The sequence below is a fragment of the Schistocerca americana genome, chromosome 4, assembly GCF_021461395.2.
Source record: "Schistocerca americana isolate TAMUIC-IGC-003095 chromosome 4, iqSchAmer2.1, whole genome shotgun sequence".
NCBI classification, from domain to species: Eukaryota; Metazoa; Arthropoda; class Insecta; order Orthoptera; family Acrididae; genus Schistocerca; species Schistocerca americana.
Window position 1 is genome coordinate 277,092,091 of NC_060122.1, and position 22,203 is coordinate 277,114,293.

The window sequence follows — 22,203 nt, forward strand, 5'->3', positions numbered from 1 at the left end:
CAGAGTGTAATTTGTTTTATCTCCGCCACCAAGTATTTATTTATTTACATTAGTTGTAGATATCTCATGATGCCGTTTTTCAGCCTATAGAAATGTATGTTGGTGGTAAAACGATTTGAAAAGGCCACTTAAAGATTGCAGTGATGAATCAAATAAATGCTTAAAAGAGTCCAGAGCAGGTTCACGCTGTTTTTACTCTATTAACCGCTGCTTTCCCATTTCTTACGCTGTTGCACGTATGCCGTTGTAACTTTCGAAAGTCGTAGCAGAAATCTTCCTGTTGCAGCCGACAACGCGCACGTTGTGGTTGAGGGAAGCAGATGGCTTCCAATTAGAGGCAGCTATGCATCAGTTTTGACAGCCAGTAGGTCTAAAGTAAATACGGGGTGTAGCGGGTTGTTTACGACGAGTACTCGCCCGCGTGTGATAAGTTAGTCACGCTTCACTGACGTAAGTGTATAGCGTGGACTGCGTGAAATCACCTAGTTTCCTGCGATAGTGAATTACCTGATATCGAATAGTATTTGCGCAGGAGGAAGTGATGAAAAAGGTCCCTCTAGCTTTACGTTTATCAGAAGCGCTGGTGTGTGTAATCGGCAGTGACATATTTTACTGCGCGACCGGAGCTGACGAGGAAAGTTGCGAATTACGTTGGCAGCAACGATAGAGATGTTACTACGATCGGGAAAAAGTGTAGTTTACTCATTAAACTATCTAAAAACTGAAATTCGCGAAGTGTGTTTTAATTACATCAAGCCGGCCGAATTGGCCGTGCGGTTAAAGGCGCTGCAGTCTGGAACCGCAAGACCGCTACGGTCGCAGGTTCGAATCCTGCCTCGGGCATGGATGTTTGTGATGTCCTTAGGTTAGTTAGGTTTAACTAGTTCTAAGTTCTAGGGGACTAATGACCTCAGCAGTTGAGTCCCATAGTGCTCAGAGCCATTTGAACCAATGACATCAAATTATTTTATTACCCCAACGTAAATGGCATTCGGCACGGGAACGAAGCGTGCTTCTCATATTCTGAAATCATACGAAAATGATGGAAATTTATTGCAAAGGAATCAGACTACTTATAGTCTTCGCCTCCTCTTTATCGAGCGTCAGGCCGGGTTGGGACATTTACGGTTCTTCTCCATTTTCCTCTGTCTTTCCAACATTCTTCTTTTATAAGTTTCGTTCCAGCCCAGATTCCTTCTTCTTACACTATTCTTCATTGAGTCAGTCCATCATACTCTAGGTCTCTCTCTTACCCTCAGACTTGACCCCCGTCATTCGTTTCGGTATTCTACCATCGACATTCTCTTTACATGTCCAAACACTTTTAACCAGATTTAAGAGAAACTAAGATCTCAGCCGCAGTCGGGCACTGAAATACATCCAGTGGCGACAAGTGAAAATTTCTGCTGGTCCGGGACACGAACACAGATTTCCCGCTTTACGCGAGCGTTCGCCGTAAGTGCTTCGGATATCCGAGCACACTTCAAGACCAGCCAAATTACTCAATTTGTCGCACACAACACATACAGCGTCCACTGTCCATTATCGTTTTTCTATGTCTACGTAGGTGCAAGCCGCCGTGCGGTGAGCGGCGGAGGGTACCCTGTTACCACTACTAGTTATTTCCTTTCCTGCCCCACTCGCAAACAGTGCAAGGAAGAAACGACTGTGTAAAGCCGGCCGGTGTGGCCGAGCGGTTCTAGGCGCTTCAGTCTGGAATCGCACGACCGCTACGGTAGCAGTTTCGAATCCTACCTCGGGCATCGATGTGTGTGATGTACATAGGTTAGTTAGGTTTAAGTAGTTCTAAGTTCTAGGGGACTGATGACCTCAGACGTTAAGTCCCTTAGTGCTCAGAGCCATTTGAACCATTTGAACTGTCTATAGGCCTCCGTATGATCCCTAATACATCAAATCTTATTTTCGTGGTCATTACGCGCAATATACGTTAGCGGCAGTCAGCTTCAAATGCTGGATCTCTGAATTTTCTCGATAGTGTATCTCGAAAGAAACGTCGCCTTCCCTCCAGGGATTCCCACTTGCATTTCCGAAGCATCTCCGTAACACTTACGAGTTGTTCGAACCTACCGGTAACAAATCTAGCAGCCGTCTCTAAATTTCTTCGACGTCTTCCTTCAATACTACCTGGTACGGATCCCAAACACTCGAGCAGTACTCAAGGACAGGTCGCACCAGCATCCCATATGCGGCCTCCTTTGCAGGTGAACCATTATTTCCCAAAATTCTCCTAATAAACCGAAGTCGACCATTCACCTTCCCTACCACAGTTCACACACGCTCGTTCCATTTCATATCGCGTTGCAACGTTACACCCAGATATTTAAACGATTTGACTGTGTCAAGCAGGACACTAGTTTTACTGTAACCGAACATTGCAGGTTTCTTCTTCCTACTCATCGGCATTAACTTACATTTTTCCACAGTTAGAACTAGCTGCCATTCATCACACGAATCAGAAAATTTGTCTGAGTCGTCTTGTATCTACCTACAATCACTAAACTCCGACACCTTACCGTACACAGCAGCATCATCAGCAAACAACCACAGATTGCTGTCCACCGTGTCCGCTAAATCAAGTATGTGTATTGAAGACAACAGCGGCCCTATCACACTTCTCTGGGGAAATCCTGACGCTTCCCTTGTCTCCGACGAATATTCGCCGTCGAGGACAACATATTGGATTCTATGGTTTAAAAAGTTTTCGAGCCACTCACATATCTGTGAACTTATTCCATATGCTCGTGCGTTCGGTAACAGCCTGCTTTCCGTAAATCTAGAAATATGGAACGGGCCTGTTGCGTTCATCCATAGTTCACAGTATATCACGTGAGAAAAGGGCAAGCTGAGTTTCGAACGAGCGATGCTTACTAAAACCATGCTGATTCGTCGACATGAGCTTCTCACTCACAAGGAAGTTTCTTACATTCGAGCTGAGAATATGTTCAAAGGTTCTGCAGCAAACCAAAGTTAGGAATATTGGTCTATGATTTTGCGCGTCCGTTCTTTTACCCTTCTTACATACTGGAGTCACCTGCGCTTTTTTCCAGTCGCTTGGGACTTTGTGCTGAGCGAGAGATTCACGATAAACGCAAGTTAGGTAAGGGGCCAATGCCGAGGCGTACTCTTTGTAAAACCAATTTGAGATTCCATCCGGACCTGGTGATTTATTTGCTTTCAAATCTTTACGTTGTTTCTCTACGCCATGGATGCTTATTACTATCTAGTCCATACGGGAGTCTGTCCGATGGTCAAATGACAGTATGTTTGTACGGTTCTCCTGTGTGAACGATGTCTTGAAAGTGAAATTTGAACTTTAACTTTGCTCGCAGCGTCACCTGATTCTTGCAAGAATTCGGATGCAGTGTGTAGCGATTTAGTTGGCATACGTATACATGATGTAAGAGAAATTCAGGCATCAGTCACAATCGGGCATTGAAATAAATCCAGTGGCAACAAGTGAAATTTGTGCCAAACCGGGAGTCTAATCTTGATTTCTCGCTTTACGCGGGTGGATGGTTACATTAAGCGATTTGGCTATCCAAGTAAGCTTCACGTTTCATCCTTTTTTTCACCCCGTATACACTTGTTGTGGGCCTCATTTCGGGGAGGAAAAGACCACAAGTTTCTTCGGGTATGCCATATCCATATGAAAACCTGGTATTTTGTATATGATTAAAATCAGGTGTTTCAGCGGGACATGCCTGAAAGAAGAGGCACCACACACTCGCATATATATATGGTCGCTGAATCAGAAATAATGCCTTAAAGAAAAGACGTCTGAAAGAACGGACACCAGTGTCTGAAATAACAGCCACCACATATACATATTAACCTGTTCTTCTCAGTTCCCTCATTCAGCTTTTCTACTCCAGTTCCGTTCCCAAAATCTTCATTTCTTACTCTGTCTGTCCACGTTTTCCCTAACATATTTCTTAGGAATTTTATTTCAGTGAGTTGGTTTCTACTCTTCTTGTTCCTGTCCAAGTCTCTGATGCATAAGTCAGTATTGCTGTAAAGTACGCCTTGTACAGCTCTTCCTTACACTTCATTGGCACCTCTCTTCCTCAGACTGAGCCTCTCCCACATTGGTAAAATGCATTGCTCTGTTGTACCCTTTTGCTAACTGCTGTCTCCATTCTTGCATTTTGCATTATCACTCTTCGTAGATATTTGAAGTTATCCACAGTTTTAGTATCTTGTCCTTTAATGTTAATGTGTATCTTGTCTTCTCTGTTTTCTCTGGTTACCAACTTAGTCTTGCTTTTCCCCACACTGCTTTTCATTCCATATCACTTGATTTTTTTCATTTAAGATGTCTATTTGTTCCTGTACCTCCTTACTGTTGGTTCCCCATACCACAATGTCATCGGAAAATAGCAGTGACCTCATCTCCCTTCCTCTATCAGCTTCTTTTGTCTTTTCACAATTTCATCCTTCCCATTGTAAGTAATAATGGTGAAACCACACTTACTTGTCTCAATCCCCTAACATTCCTAAACGAATCATCTTAGATCTGGACACAGCTGAAGGATTTCAATCGTTTATTTTCCAACTTCCTGTCTCTCCAAAGTTTCCCATACCTTTTCTCTGGGGGACACTATCGTAAGCCATGACTAAGTCAAAACATATCATCACCAGGTCTTTAACATAATCCCTTGCCATCAACTGTCTCATGCTAAAGATTGGGTCTTCTGTTGATCTATCATACCTAAAGCCATATTGATCCTCTTCTAACTGACCGTCCACTTTTTCCCTTAGTTTCTTTCCAGTACGTTCTCCATCATTTTTGCTACTTGTGACAAGAGTGTGATCCCTCGATACTTATCACATACTTCTTTGTCTCCCTTCTTGAGCACTGCCATTATTATTCCCTTTCCTCACTCTTTGTCCAAATGCATCTTAGCAATATATAGCCACTGTAGCCTAGTAGGTCCAGTTACCTTTATCATCTCTCCCAAGTGCCTTTCATTCTTCTCAGTGCTTGTTCTATTTCAGACATTACAATGTCTTTCTCTTCTTCCAGGCCTAGGTCCCCGTCTGTACTTCTGTTTCATTTCCAATGGAGTTTTGTTCATTCGGTTTTTTTTATTAAAGTACTCTTTCCATCTTTTTCATATATCTCCTATGGTTGCGTTATTAGCTCTCCAAGTTTCCCTTTCACCAGCTTTCCTTCCTCTTTCTCCTTGTAATTCCATATACCATCCCTTTACTCTCAGTAACATCCTTTTCCAATTCGCTTGTCAATTCCTCCCAGATTTTCCTCTTTTCTTCCGCTACCATATTCTTATACTTCTTTTCACTTTACAGACTACTGTTGACGACAAAATCGACTGTCAGCTCCTCATTTCAAATCTGACTAGAAACCTGCTTGTATGAATGAAAACATTTTACAGAATTGTAGATTCTACGTGAAGTGCTTCAGAGTTGATGGAAAAAAAAAACCACATGACTGAAGCCAGTATCTTGTCTCTGCAAGTTTCTAATGTCGATACCAATGACCAAGAATTTCCATATAGCACGGACAGATTCATATACGCTAATAACAGCCTAATCACAGTGAAAAAACCGCGCGTGCACACACACACACACACACACACACACACACACACACACACACACACACACACAAAATAGTCAAACACGGTTTTATCGAATGATTGTTTACTGATCCATAGACAGTTTAGAGTCTAATCCAAGTTTCTGTCGATCGCATACCTATTTAATCGAAAGTTTACGGACATCCACATTTTACACTACTGGCCATTAAAATTGCTACACCACGAAGATGACGGGCTACAGACCAGACGCGAAATTTAACCGACAGGAAGAAGATGCTGTGATATGCAAATGATTAGCTTTTCAGAGCATTCACACAAGGTTGGCGCCGGTGGCGACACCTACAACGTGCTGACATGAGGAAAGTTTCCAACCGATTTCTCATACACAAACGTTGGCCGGCGTTGCCTGGTGAAACGTTGTTGTGATGCCTCGTGTAAGGAGGAGAAATGCGTACCTTCACGTTTCCGACTTTGATAAGGGTCGGATTGTAGCCTATCGCGATTGCGGTTTATCGTATCGCGACATTGCCGCTCGCGTTGGTCGAGATCCAATGACTGTTAGCAGAATATGGAATCGGTGGGTTCAGGAGGGTAATACGGAACGCCGTGCTGGATCCCAACGGCCTCGTATCACTAGCAGTCTAGATGACAGGCATCGTATCCGCATGGCTGTAACGGATTGTGCAGCCACGTCTCGATCCCTGGGTCACCAGATAGGGACGTTTGCAAGACAACATCTATGTTTTATTTAAATTAGAATTCTTTATTGGGGTTATTCACCTGTTGAAGCTTAACATAAAATTTGTAACTTAGCCTTCATGATTTTACTTAATTTAAGCATTCTTGTAAAGCAGTCCTTTATCTACGTTTTATTGATTGGTAATTCTTTATTGGGGTTATTCGCTGATTGAAGGTTAACATATGTTTGTAACCAAGCTTATGTCCTTGCTTAATTGAGATTTGTTAAGAGCCTTTATTGCTGGAAGATCATTAAAGCTAGGGTGCTTGTAATTGTGAATACTGTTGTCTCTCTATGTTGTGGGCTACCCTTCCACTTCCACAGCCAAGCTGTCCTATCTACCAGTACACCTTCATTTCTCTTGTTGCTTTGTTCAGATTTGTTTCTTTTCCTAAACCACAGCAGAGTTTACCGAATGTTACCTCACTAACATGTTGTGCAGGCGCAGGTGCGAGAGAATTTTGAAACAGTGGTTTATTAAATCTATTAACTGAGGTCAAGAAACATCAATAGCTTATGGAAAAACACATCCTTGGTACAAGAATAGAAGTGTAATGTCTTCACTCATGTTGTTCCAAAACCAGCAGCATATCTCGTTCACCAGCCACCGATTGCCCTTAAAAATTACATTCTTTCATCGAAAAGTCTGTATATAGTTGAAAAGCACGATAGATATTGAAGTTTTCCATAATAACCTTACGGCAAAATACTCACCTTTTTGCATGCTATCACTTGCCAAAATTTCATTACACTATCTCAAACCGTTTATGAAATATAGGGAATGTTGTTAATATTTCACTCTGGCTTTATTACTGGTGCATGCAATCGCAAATGAGTGCTACATCAAATCAATTTTCTCGAGATTGATGACAGATAGAGACTTCCACCAAGTATACAGGGTGGTCCAGTGACCGTGACCAGGCCAAATATCTCACGAAATAAGCGTCAAACGAAAACCCTACAAAGAACGAAACTTGTCTAGCTTGAAGGGGGAAACCAGATGGCGCTATGGTCGGCCCGCTAGATGGCGCTGCCATAGGTCAGACAGATATCAACTGCGTTTTTTTAAATAGGAACCCCCATTTTTTTTACATATTCGTGTAGTGCGTAAAGAAATATGAATGTTTTAGTTGGATCACTTTTTTCCCTTTGTGATAGATGGCGCTGTAATAGTCACAAACATATGGCTCAAAAATTTTAGACGAACAGTGGTAACAGGTAGGTATTTTAAATTAAAATACAGAACGTAGGTACGTTTGGACATTTTCTTTCGGTTGTTCCAATGTGTTGTACCTTTGTGAAATTATCATTTCTGAGAATGAATGCTGTTACAGCGTGATTACCTGTAAATATCACATTAATGCAATAAATGCTAAAAATAATGTCCGTCAACTTCAATGTACGAGGGCAGTTCAATAAGTAATGCAACACATTTTTTTTCTCGGCCAATTTTGATTGAAAAAACCGGAAATTTCTTGTGGAATATTTTCACACATTCCCGCTTCGTCTCGTATAGTTTCATTGACTTCCGACAGGTGGCAGCGCTGTACGGAGCTGTTAAAATGGCGTCTGTAACGGATGTGCGTTGCAAACAACGGGCAGTGATCGAGTTTCTTTTGGCGAAAAACCAGGGCATCTCAGATATTCATAGGCGCTTGCAGAATGTCTACGGTGATCTGGCAGTGGACAAAAGCACGGTGAGTCGTTGGGCAAAGCGTGTGTCATCATCGCCGCAAGGTCAAGCAAGACTGTCTGATCTCCCGCGTGCGGGCCGGCCGTGCACAGCTGTGGCTCCTGCAATGGCGGAGCGTGCGAACACACTCGTTCGAGATGATCGACGGATCACCATCAAACAACTCAGTGCTGAACTTGACATCTCTGTTGGTATTGCTGTCACAATTGTTCACCAGTTGGGATATTCAAAGGTTTGTTCCCGCTGGGTCCCTCGTTGTCTAACCGAACACCGTAAACAGCAAAGGAGAACCATCTGTGCGGAATTGCTTGCTCGTCATGTGGCTGAGGGTGACAATTTCTTGTCAAAGATTGTTACAGGCGATGAAACATGGGTGTATCACTTCGAACCTGAAACAAAACGGCAATCAATGGAGTGGCGCCACATCCACTCCCCTACCAAGAAAAAGTTTAAAGCCATACCCTCAGCCGGTAAAGTCATGGTTACAGTCTTCTGGGACGCTGAAGGGGTTATTCTGTTCGATGTCCTTCCCCATGGTCAAACGATCAACTCTGAAGTGTATTGTGCTACTCTTCAGAAATTGAAGAAACGACTTCAGCGTGTTAGTAGGCACAAAAATCTGAACGAACTTCTCCTTCTTCATGACAACGCAAGACCTCACACAAGTCTTCGCACCCGAGAGGAGCTCACAAAACTTCAGTGGACTGTTCTTCCTCATGCACCCTACAGCCCCGATCTCGCACCGTCGGATTTCCATATGTTTGGCCCAATGAAGGACGCAATCCGTGGGAGGCACTACGCGGATGATGAAGAAGTTATTGATGCAGTACGACGTTGGCTCCGACATCGACCAGTGGAATGTTACCGTGCAGGCATACAGGCCCTCATTTCAAGGTGGCGTAAGGCCGTAGCATTGAACGGAGATTACGTTGAAAAATAGTGTTGTGTAGCTAAAAGATTGGGGAATAACCTGGTGTATTTCAATGCTGAATAAAACAACCCCTGTTTCAGAAAAAAAAAATGTGTTGCATTACTTATTGAACTGCCCTCGTATTTAGCAACAGGTGTAACGACATTCCTCTCAACAGCGAGTAGTTCGCCTTCCGTAATGTTCGCACATGCATTGACAATGCGCCGACGCATGTTGTCAGGCGTTGTCACGATAGCAAATATACTTCAACTTTCCCCACAGATAGAAATTCTGGGACGTCAGATCCGGTGAACGTGCGGGCCATGGTATGGTGCTTCGACGACCAATCCACATGTCATGAAATATGCTATTCAATACCGCTTCAACCGCACGCGAGCTATGTGTCGGACGTCCATCATGTTGGAAGTACATCGCCGTTCAGTCATGCAGTGAAACATCTTGTAGTAACATCGGTAGAACATTACGTAGGAAATCAGCATACATTGCACCATTTAGATTGCCATCGATAAAATGGGGGCCAATTATCCATCCTCTCATAATGCCGCACCATACATTCACCTGCCAAGGTCGCTGATGTTCCACTTGTCGCAGCCATCGTGGATTTTCCGTTGCCCAATAGTGCATATTATGCCTGTTTACGTTACCGCTGTTGGTGAATGACGCTTCGTCGCTAAATAGAAAGCGTGCAAAAAATCCGGTTCCTTCTGTAATTTCTTTTGTGCCCAGTGGGAGAACTGTATACGACGTTCAAAGTCGTTGCCATGCAATTCCTGGTGCATAGAAATATGGTACGGGTGCAATCGATGTTGATGTAGCATTCTCAGCACCGACTTTTATGAGATTCCCGATTCTCGCGCAATTTGTCTGCTAATGATGTGCGGATTAGCGGCAAGAGCAGCTAAAACACCTTCTTGGGCATCATCATTTGTTGCAGGTCGTGGTTGACTTTTCACATGTGGCTGAACACTTCCTGTTTCCTTAAATAACGTAAATATCCGGCGAACGGTCCGGACACTTGGATGATGCCGTTCAGGATACCGAGCAGCATACGTAACACACGCCCGTTGGGCGTTTTGAGGACAATAGCCATACATCAACACGATATAGACATTTTCCGCAATTGGTAAACGGTCCATTTTAACACGTGTAATGTATCACGAAGCAAATACCATCCGCACTGGCGGAATGTTACGTGATACCACGTATTGATACGCTTGTGACTATTACAGCGCCATCTATCACATATCGAAAAAAGTGGTCCAAGTAAAACATTCATTTGTCTGTACGTACTACATGAATATGAAATTAAAAAATGGGGGTTCCTATTTTAAAAAAACCGCAATTGATATCCGTTTGACCTATGGCAGCGCCATCTAGCGGGCCAACCATAGCGCCATCTGGTTTCCCCCTTCAAGCTAGACGAGTTTGGTTTTTTGTAGTTTTTTCGTTTGATGCTTATTTCGGGAGATATTTGGCCCGGTTACTATCAACGGACCACACTGTATAAAGAAAAATTCAATATCTAAACTAAATTTCATACACAGGAGCGCATTACGTAATACGCAACAAACGCAAAATCAAAGCGACCCCTACTTTTCACTGCGAACTTTTTCGAATTACTTACATGCAAATATCACAATAACTATGACCATTAACGAAATGATGGCCACATCATCACGAAGCTGACATACAAAGGTATACGTAACGAAAAAATGAATTTCTTTTTACTGAATCATTTCCGTAAAAATGTTTAGCAAAGATTGCAGGGCATGAGCCTCTATTCTGTCATCGCTGACCGGCGGAAAAGGGGCAAACACTGTCTGCCTCCACTTCCGAACAAACGAATGAACTCGCCCAGCGTTTCGGACGAAAACTGGTCACTGCGCATCTGCCATCGTATCCTGTGCGGGCTCCACCTCGCGAAAGGTCATTACTCACCGCAGCACGTCAAGTTTCACATCTTCAGGGTGTCAAATAACAAAGAAACTGGACAGTAGGTGACTGGAGGCGTGTAGTGTGAAGCAAAAAGTCGCGATTTTGCCTCTTTTCAAATGATGCGAGGTGTCAACTGCAAAGACATATTTAGCCTACAGTATGCATAGGGTTGTCATCCAAGCAGGAGGTGGTTCTGTAATGTTTTGCGAGTGCATTTCGTGTTATGACTTGAGCCCACGCATTCAGGTGATCGTGATCATGAAAAAGATAGACCAAGAGCTGCTCTTTTTTCTACATCTTCAGCATGATTATGCTGTGGACACACTCATCTTTCAGAATGGCAACAGCCTTGTTCAAGACTGCACACACATCCACTGATCATCCAGAACATGCGATGCTGGTACTTAACGAGCTAAGAAAAGTATAAAGGCCGATCAGAGACGAAAAGAGAGACATCCTAGTGGCAATAGAAGCCACAGATGGGGAAATCCACTGATACAAGCGTCTTTTACCCGGAGCCTGTGAACGAGAATCTCGAAAACGGCGAAGCTGGATAAATGTTCACGTGCTACTGTCGTGAGCATCTACAGAAAGTGGTAGAAGGGCAGTGAAACTACCGGTAAATGGTTGAACGCCCACGACTCTACACAGATCGTAGAGTTCGGAGGCGGCATCTCCGCTGAAAAAGCACAATGCTGATGAACGCAGAAGCGTTCCGGAGTACACCATTTAGCGCACGTGGTTGAACACTGGGTTCTGCAGCAGACGACCTCTACGTGTTCATAAAGTGGCCCAAAGACAACACCAATTACGATTGAAATGGGCAGGATCAGCGGCATTGGACCGTGGATTAATGGAAACTTCTCACCTGCGTGGATGAATCACGTTTCTTGTTACACCAGGTCGATGTTCATCTCCAAAAACGCCATCATCGAGATGAGCGGCGGCTCGGAACGTGCATCACACCACCGACGCAGGCCAGTGGGAATGGTATTATATATGGGAAACATTCTCCTGCTCTTTCATGAGATCTGTGGCGGTAATGGAAAGCTCGCTGACAGCTGCAGCTTTATGCTTGAAGTCTTCCCCGACAGCGACACCATCTTTCAGCAATACAATTGCCCGAATTTCAAAGCCAGAACTGTGCTATAGTGGCTGGAGGAGCATCATAGCGAACTCACGTTGATATCCTGGCCACAAAATTCGCCTGGTGTAAAATTATATGGAACCTATCTGCGTCGCTAATGGGCATCATCACCACATACACAAATTAGCGGCCCGTTATTTACGGAATTACATGACTTGTGCATAGACATCTGGTGCCGCATACCTCCACAAACCTACTGACAAACTATCGCATCCGTCATACGCAGAACAGGTTTTGTATTGCGTTCCAAAAATGGACCAGCAAGCTATGTAGCAGGTGGTCGTAAAGTTTTGGCTTGTCAGTGTACGTTCGTGATCTGAAAAACACTCTGGCAACCTATTGTGCCTCGATTGGCCTACTAAATCATCCGATTTTAACCACACAGCAAATATCAGGGTCTATGTGGAATAGCGGGTGAAATATATCAATCAACATCCCCGCATTTTCGTTTCTCCACGCGATCTATCCTTCAACGAGTGGCTTGAGATGGTGTGGCACACCTAAAGAAACTCGTGGTCTCTTCCTCGCCGAACTGAGGCCAACATCAAGTGTATACAGGGTGTTAAAAGAACTATTTCAGGTTTTGAGAGGTTTTACGAGAGTTGTTCAGTAAGTAATGCCTCACATTTTTTTAAAAAAAGCCATTAATAAACTAGACAAATGTCCTTGTTGGTGCTTCGCATTTGATGTTTGTTCTGTGCGCGGGTGAAGTTTCGAACCGTTCTGGCAGATGGCAGAGCCGTAGTACAGCGTCAAAATGGCGTCTATAGACGACTCACGTTACAAGCAGCGTGCTGTTATTGAATTCTTGTCGTGAACATCCATAAACGTTTGTGTGCAGTGTATGGAAATGCTGCAGTTGTGCAGCTGGGCGATGGGTAAAGAAAGTTACAGCCTCAGGAAATGCAGAAACAGAGCTCCATGATCAGCCACGCTCGGGACGTCCTGTCACAGCCACTGCTCCAGACATGCTGAATCGTGCGGATGCCATCATCCTCGCCGAACGACGCATCACAATTCGACAATTGGCTCTACAGTTGTCCGTCAGCATTGGAAGTGCGTCTGCAATCGAGAGACTCAGGTATTCAAAGAGGTGCTCACGATCGGTTCCACGAATGCTTACAGGGAGGGACCACAAGATTCAAAGAAAGGCCATTTCGTCTGAATTGTTGGAGCTTTTTGAGACCAACGGAGGGGTCTTTCTGTCACGGATCGTTACAGGAGACGAAAGCTGGGTGCACCACTTTGTGCCGGGAACAAAAAGGCAGTCCATGGAGTGGCAACATCTTCATTCATCACAAAAGAAGAAATTCAAGACTAGCCCTCTGCTGGAAAAGTCATGGTGACCGTCTTCTGGGTTTATGATGGCGTCATTCTCGTGGATGTGATGCGAAGAGGGTCAACCATCATTTCAGAGCATACGGGAAGACTCTGAATAAACTCAAGAACCGTTTCCGACATGTTCGATCGGACGAGAATGCAGCAGAAATCTTGCTCCAACACGATAATGCACGCCCACTCACAAATCTGAGAACCCGGGAACACATCGCCAAACTGGGTTGGACGCCATTGCCTCATCCATCCTACAGTCCAGACCTGGCACCCTCGGACTTACATCACTTTGGGCCGCTTAAAGATTCTCTATGGCGAACACACTTTGAAGATGACGAGACAGCCAGTCTTGCAGTGAAAACATGGCTACGTCTACAGGGCAAGAGCTTTTACCAGCAGGGAATACATGCTCTTCCACAACGTTGGCGTACGGCCACAGAACGTGATGGAGACTACGTAGAAAAATTAGACATGGACAAGACATGTTGATGTGTATTGTCACCAAATTCTGACACCAGCAATAAATATGTAATGAGAAAAAACGTGAGGCATTACTTGTTGAACGACCCTCGTATTATGGACCCAAAATAAGAAGAAAATTATCCAGAGAACACGGGTTCTAAAATCGACGATTTTAAATTTCATAGACTGGCTGTACGTCCGTCATATTTGAAGAAAATTGAATTCCCGTCCTCTATTTTATCTGTAGTCAAGGATGTCGCCCGCCTCCTCGAAACTGACTTAGAATACGTTCAAATAGCTCATGCTAGCTTTATGCTTTTCTAAAAAAATGTACAAACAGTATAATTATTAAATTACAGACTTACTATGTGCTAGTGATGACTTATTAAGAGTTTTATATATCAAATTGCCGAAAGTTCGCTCTCTGGGCCCTGGTTGTGCGAGTTCATCTCTTTTTTTTGGTGGGGAATTAAAGTCAGTTGGGATTGCTTTGGACAAAAGCGGCCTCCAATCATTTGTATCGTACATATATTTCTCTTAGAAGTGATGAACTGATGTAGCTCGTTGTAGTTGGAAACGATTTGTCCCGTTTCATATTTGTCACCCCTCTTTTCGTTCGCTCCTGTCACTTCGATTCGTGCAATTGAACGCTGAACACACTTTAGGGGTGTTTATTTATATTTCGCTAAACAAATTGCAAAGAAAAATCAAACGTTTTCCCAAATAAAGTAGTTCCGTTTCCTCACAAATAAACGATAGACTGGCTGTTGTCAATATTCTGACCACCGTCAGTATGGCGGCAGAGTTAACTTATGCCTTAGGCACTCTATTAAATTTAAAATCGTGGTCTAAAATGCGTAGCGTGAGAGATATAAGCATTTGTTCATCTTCATTACTGTGAAACACATCTCTTCTATTGCAACCTCTTTGCTGTTACGAATGAACTATCGATCGCAGTAAGGAAATGAGGACACATTCCTCAGTAAACATCTGTTAATGTTGTTACTGTAAATCATATTCTCAGTTCTTGGTTTGTGCAGTGAGTGCAGTAGGATCTAGTGGAACCAGTTAATGTTTTGATAAATTTAAGAAATGCTTTTACTTTGCAGTTCTATCTTTGCACTTACCAGCATAATGGGAGCCTGTTGTTTCACACGGGAAACGACAGACCATATTGTCAGAAGCTCGGCTGTTTCACGGTAACAGAATACTGTGTTCTCATTTGTTTGCTCGTTTGTTTGCTGCAGGTCATTCGTAAAGACAAAGAGCTTGCAGTAGAGGAGAGATATTTCACAGTACCGAAATTCTACACAGGTATCCAAAATTAAAGCGACAACGGAAATTTAGCAAGCTGGCGTTTATTTTGCCACAAACCAATGTAAACAGATGATAGAAAAGTAGAAACAATCTAAAGAAAACAGAATGTAAATAACTGCTACATGCAGAACAGTACGCGCAAATGTTCTTCGTTTTTGCCATCTTAACAGATTTGCATATACTTTCCAACAAATGCTTAATGTGTTCACTATGGGATGTGACCTCCTGTGGCAGCAATAGAGGCCTGATAACGACAGAGCAGGCTATGAATAACGTCATCAATGTCATGTTGAGGCAATAGCGCCCATTCTTCCTACGGAGCTGCTAACAGGTCTTGGGGAGTGGTTGGTGGATGTTGATGTGATGCAACCCGCCTCCGTAGTGCATCCCAGACATGCTCAATGGGATTCAAATCGGAAGAGCGAGCAGTCCCCGCCATGCGTGCAGTATTTTCCGTTTCCAAAAAAACATCAACCATGAGATCGAGCACTATCGTCCATCAATACGAAATCTGGACGCACAGCACCTCGCAATAAACGTACAAGAGGTCCCAAGACCTCGTCACGGTACCTGACAGCAATGGAACCTTTCCAATTCACCCGTACAATTTGATGAAGAGGTGTTAGAGTGGTCAACATAATTCCTGCCCACACCATTAGCGATCCTGCTCGATATCTGTCTCGAAATCGTGTTTAACATTCTCTTCAGATGCGAATCCGTCGAGAATGACTCTCCAGACCAAATCGGGACTCATCTATGAAAAGAACATTGGTCCACTCATCGACTGTCCAGGTGGCATGTTGACGACTCTACTCTAGACATTCCTTCTCTGAAGACGCGTCGGAGGCAGACATACAGCGGGTCTCCGACAATGCCACTCTGTCGAAGTCTTCTCTACACCGTTTGCCTCGATACGACACGTCTAGTGGATGCTGCTAAGTCCGATGCCAGTTGCTACGCAGTTTTAAGGCAGTACCGTCGTTCCTTTACAGCCAAATAACGGCCCTCTCTTTCTGTTACCACACGTCGTTGGCCCTGCCCTGGTCTCCATGATACAGCTTCGGTCTCTATAAACCGTCGCCACATCCGAGAAACAACAGAACGTTTTTTGTTAGCATAAGAGCCTACACGGTGTTACGAATGGAGGCCGAAATGCACGCGTTTTAGCTCACGCAGGCTAGCGTGAGGAGGGAAGAACTATACTGACGCGAGGTCTGGAACATGACAAGGAATGACAATTCAGAAAGCGGACGTAATTACACTCCTGGAAATGGAAAAAAGAACACATTGACACCGGTGTGTCAGACCCACCATACTTGCTCCGGACACTGCGAGAGGGCTGTACAAGCAATGATCACACGCACGGCACAGCGGACACACCAGGAACCGCGGTGTTGGCCGTCGAATGGCGCTAGCTGCGCAGCATTTGTGCACCGCCGCCGTCAGTGTCAGCCAGTTTGCCGTGGCATACGGAGCTCCATCGCAGTCTTTAACACTGGTAGCATGCCGCGACAGCGTGGACGTGAACCGTATGAGCAGTTGACGGACTTTGAGCGAGGGCGTATAGTGGGCATGCGGGAGGCCGGGTGGACGTACCGCCGAATTGCTCAACACGTGGGGCGTGAGGTCTCCACAGTACATCGATGTTGTCGCCAGTGGTCGGCGGAAGGTGCACGTGCCCGTCGACCTGGGACCGGACCGCAGCGACGCACGGATGCACGCCAAGACCGTAGGATCCTACGCAGTGCCGTAGGGGACCGCACCGCCACTTCCCAGCAAATTAGGGACACTGTTGCTCCTGGGGTATCAGCGAGGACCATTAGCAACCGTCTCCATGAAGCTGGGCTACGGTCCCGCACACCGTTAGGCCGTCTTCCGCTCACGCCCCAACATCGTGCAGCCCGCCTCCAGTGGTGTCGCGACAGGCGTGAATGGAGGGACGAATGGAGACGTGTCGTCTTCAGCGATGAGAGTCGCTTCTGCCTTGGTGCCAATGATGGTCGTATGCGTGTTTGGCGCCGTGCAGGTGAGCGCCACAATCAGGACTGCATACGAGCGAGGCACACAGGGCCAACACCCGGCATCATGGTGTGGGGAGCGATCTCCTACACTGGCCGTACACCACTGGTGATCGTCGAGGGGACACTGAATAGTGCACGGTACATCCAAACCGTCATCGAACCCATCGTTTTACCATTCCTAGACCGGCAAGGGAACTTGCTGTTCCAACAGGACAATGCACGTCCGCATGTATCCCGTGCCACCCAACGTGCTCTAGAAGGTGTAAGTCAACTACCCTGGCCAGCAAGATCTCCGGATCTGTCCCCCATTGAGCATGTTTGGGACTGGATGAAGCGTCGTCTCACGCGGTCTGCACGTCCAGCACGAACGCTGGTCCAACTGAGGCGCCAGGTGGAAATGGCATGGCAAGCCGTTCCACAGGACTACATCCAGCATCTCTACGATCGTCTCCATGGGAGAATAGCAGCCTGCATTGCTGCGAAAGGTGGATATACACTGTACTAGTGCCGACATTGTGCATGCTCTGTTGCCTGTGTCTATGTGCCTGTGGTTCTGTCAGTGTGATCATGTGATGTATCTGACCCCAGGAATGTGTCAATAAAGTTTCCCCTTCCTGGGACAATGAATTCACGGTGTTCTTATTTCAATTTCCAGGAGTGTAGTTTGATACTTAACTTTAATCCATTAATGATGAACGTCGCTCTTGACTGTACATGATTCACAATATTATCTATTCAGAATAAATTCATGAAGAATATGGCGCCTTGATAGGTCGTAGCAAATGAGGTAGCTGAAGGCTATGCTAAACTGTCGTCTCTGCAAATGAGAGCGTATGTAGACAGTGAACCATCGCTAGCAAAGTCGGCTGTCCAACTGGGGCGAGTGCTAGGAAGTCTTTCTAGACTAGACCTGCCGTGTGGCGGCGCTCGGTCTGCAATCACTGATAGTGGCGACACGCGGATCCGACGTATACTAACTGACCGCGGCCGATTTAAAGGCTACCACCTAGCAAGTGTGGTTCCTGGCGGTGACACCACAGAACGATTCACGTTAAGCCATCGAGCCACATGAATCTGACTGTCCTGCCTCCATTCTTCCTACGGCTCTCCATGTAGAGAGTCTGGTAGATGTCTTTTCTGTGTCATACTGCAACCGTCTGTGACTGTGTACACAGCTATTGTAGATGTGGGACTACCCGACAAACACTGCTTCCTTTGACGTCATCGTTGGCGTGGTTTTCCGTTGACCGAAATGCCATCTTCCGTGCAAAACACAATCGCACGGACATGAGTTGACAGTTTATATGATTATATTGTGAATTAAACGTAGTGCGGAGAAACAGCGGTTTATTGCTTTAATTTGGGGCACCAGTATACAGGGTGTGAACGGTATAAGGTGCCAAAATTATACAGATGGTACATCTCGGTGTGCTTGACAAAAAAGTCTAATGACATCTTCTTGTATCATGTACTTTATTTTTGTATTATTAAAACCTAATGTTCGTAGGATAGATAGTATACGCATTTCGGTTTACGTAGTCAACCGACAGTACACGGCGTACCGAGCTTATTGCCTACAATGACGGGGCGGCCAGAGAAAGGCAACGAGCCGACCAGAGGATTGAAATCATTAGGCGTGTACAACGACGTGGTGTGATAATCAGGTGGTACCGAAAAAAGGAATGTAAACGGTTTTGGGTTGTCAAGAATGTGTAATTCGCTTTACGTGAATGGAATACAACCAGACTGTTTCTCAACAAGTCGAGAACGAAGGTCGTAGTAGTGATGACAGCCGCGCGGGATTAGCCGAGCGGTCAGGGGCGCAGCAGTCATGGACTGTGCGGCTGGTCCCGGAGGAGGTTCGAGTCCTCCCTCGGGCATGGGTGTGTGTTTGTCCTTAGGATAATTAGGTTAAGTAGTGTGTAAGCTTAGGGACTGATGACCTTAGCAGTTAAGATTTCACACACATTTGGACATTTTTGAGTAGTGATGACAAGCTAATATCAAACACAATGTATTTCCATTAGTACAAATTCAATCAATCACAAATTAGATAGTTGCGCATTAATTACAATCAACTGTTTCACCTTTTTACGGCAATGCTATAACGAATACTAAATTCACATTATTTTCCTTCAGTACAACAACCTCGTAACGAAAAAAAACCCGTCACTTCGTTTCCTCTTACACCAATACTACAATAAATGTTCGAAATGACCACCATTCGCCGGCCGGTGTGGCCGTGCGGTTCTGGCGCTGCAGTCCGGAACCGCGGGACTGCTACGGTCGCAGGTTCGAATCCTGCCTCGGGCATGGGTGTGTGTGATGTCCTTAGGTTAGTTAGGTTTAAGTGGTTCTAAGTTCTAGGGGACTTATGACCTAAGATGTTGAGTCCCATAGTGCTCAGAGCCATTTGAACCATTTGACCACCATTCGCTTCTACACATGCTTCATTACGGCGAACCCAGTTTCGTCGCACTCGTTCAGACACATGCACATTGGCCTTTATGGTATTGGCAGCATCTAAAATCTTCTGCGTCAGTTCGTCCACATTATTTACTGGCTCAGCATAAACAAGTTCATTCATATGACCCCAAAAGTAAAAATCCAGTGGATTTAAATCAGGGCTGCGTGCTGGCCATCGACGTGGACCCGAACGTCCGATCCATCGTCCTGGAAATCGACTATCAAAAAATCTGCGTACTCTGTGACCAATGTGGGGTGGAGCACCATCGTGGAGGAACCACATGTTATGACGTATGCCTAACGGAATGTCTTCTAACAACATTGGTAATAATGTTTCCTCTAGAAACATTCGTTAATAGTTACCAGTCAAACTTGCAGGTAAAACATAGGGCCCAATAATGTAATTATCGAGCATACCCGCCCACACATTTACGGAAAATCGTCGCTGAAAATATGTTGCCACTACGTGGCGAGGATTGTGTACACTCCACGTGTGCATGTTATGGAAATTAGTTATTCCGTCGCGAGTGAAAGACGCTTCATCTGTGACGAGTATTTTGTTAACAAAATCATGCTGCGCACTGTGTAACAAAAACCACTCTGAGAATTCACGTCGTGGAGGGAAATCTTGTTCTTCCAATGCTTGTGCGCGTTGAATGTGGTAAGGCTGCAGACGCTCCTCTTGCAAAGTGCGATGAACACAGTGTGCGATATACCCACGTGGCGGGCGATGCTTCTAGTACTCTGAGAAGGATCCTTCTGGATACGGTCCAGAATTCTTTCCTCAGCTTCCAATGTACGATCGGCGCGTTGTGGGCCTCTGCCTTCTGCGCCGGTTCGAATCCTGCCTCGGGCATGGATGTGTGTGATGTCCTTAGGTTAGTTAGGTTTAAGTAGTTCTAAGTTCTAGGGATCTGATGTCCTCAGAAGTTAAGTCCCATAGTGCTCAGAGCCATTTGAACCATTTGAACCTTCTGCACGGGGCAGTAAAGAGCCAGTACCTCTCAATCTAAGGAAATTAAATACGTACTCGTCAGCTGTATTCTGTCATGATGTAACAAAAACGGAAAGCATATCAGAACAGAAGATACGTTTCGCATACGGACGAAAATTTACAAACGTGCAGATAACTACTGCACTTTATTACGATGTAAATGCATAATAATCGCATACAAGTAGAGAATTAGAGTGACACAAACCTTTGGTGCACAGCAGCAAATGTCTTTCGTGCAGGAAGTCGTCGTCGTGGGAAGCGTTCTCGATAAATTCGTACAGCTGCCCTCGCAACACCTTTTGCCTCGCCATACATTAAATGCATATCGCATACTTCAGCTATAGTAAATCTTCTTTCCATCCTAAAAATTAGCAGAGTTGCAATAACATCTGCACAGGTTACTCGCCTTCTGTCGTCGCTCGGTGTATTACAATGACGCAGCCACTTAGGCCGCAGTTGCCTGTGTGTTAACGATTTACGCTTGCGATGTCAATACGCGCAGCGGGCAATAACAGGAACCGATTGATTACGTACGTGCACGGCCAAGTATCTACTTTTCCAAAACCATTATCCTGAGACGAACTGTTTTTTTTTTCTGGTACAACCGTAGGAAATACGCAAACATGTTACTAGATTTTTTTGTCAAGCATTGCGAGATGTGCCATCTGTATAATTTTGGCGCCTTATACCGTTTACACCCCGTATACTAAGCGTAAGAAAGAACGTTGATCGTTTTGCTGTAGTTACTTACTCCTCCGTAGCTGTGTAACGTAAGGTAAAGCTTTATGCGATCAGCGTTCTTGAGTACGTAGTCCCTCAGTGCTCTTGTCTCAGGTTCAGAGAAAGGCCCCTCTCCGGCGTAGGCCTCGCCACAGGACGATTCACTGGTGCCAACCTCTGAAAAGAAAGAATGAATGTAACCTCGTCCTAGTAAAAAGGTGAATTGTGACACATCACGGTTAGATATCAAGTGCTGTGGTAAACAATTCGGAAAGTCATTTTTTAAATATAGTAAGACAGAAATATCCATTAAAACCAGTAACAATTGCATCCAGAATTAAGAAACCAACAGCGATTCTAAAGAAGGGAATACAAACAGCTTTATTAGTGAAATAGTGGTAGGGAGTGCCACATTAGTATACTCATGCGAGAAGCATCATAGGAGAGGACTTCAAAAAGTAAGTTACATGTTATTACGAGAGATGAAGTAAATGTTACTGAATGCTACATTGCACTTTAAAATGGTGCAGATATATGACATGAGTAGGTATCAACACAGTTACAAAGTTTCTGTAAACAACGGTCAGAACGTTCTACCAGTCGTTCAGTTCCTCAACGATAAAGATCCGCTCCTTGGTGACAGAGCCATTATAGAACTGCTGTGTGAACGTCCTCATTGTTGGAAAATCTCTTTCCCCCAGATTGCCTGGACATTTTATCTGTGGTCGATGTCGACGGCCTTCCTTCCTGATCAGCATCACCCACGACTGTGCCACCTTGGTCAAATTGTTGGCACCATTTCACTGCAGGTGGACGTGACATTATATCTGGCTCATATACCGCCAGAATTTCACAATGAATCGCAAG

General features: G+C 44.8%; 1 protein-coding gene across 1 annotated transcript in view; it reads right to left on the reverse strand.

Moving 5' to 3' along the window:
- LOC124613400 (carboxypeptidase B-like) overlaps nucleotides 1–22,203 on the reverse strand; it is a 120,228-nt gene that overhangs the window by 29,088 nt on the left and 68,937 nt on the right. Inside the window, exon 8 of the mRNA XM_047142103.1 lies at nucleotides 21,368–21,513. Within this exon, the coding sequence (XP_046998059.1) occupies nucleotides 21,368–21,513 (146 nt within the window). The remainder of the gene's footprint in view (nucleotides 1–21,367; nucleotides 21,514–22,203) is intronic.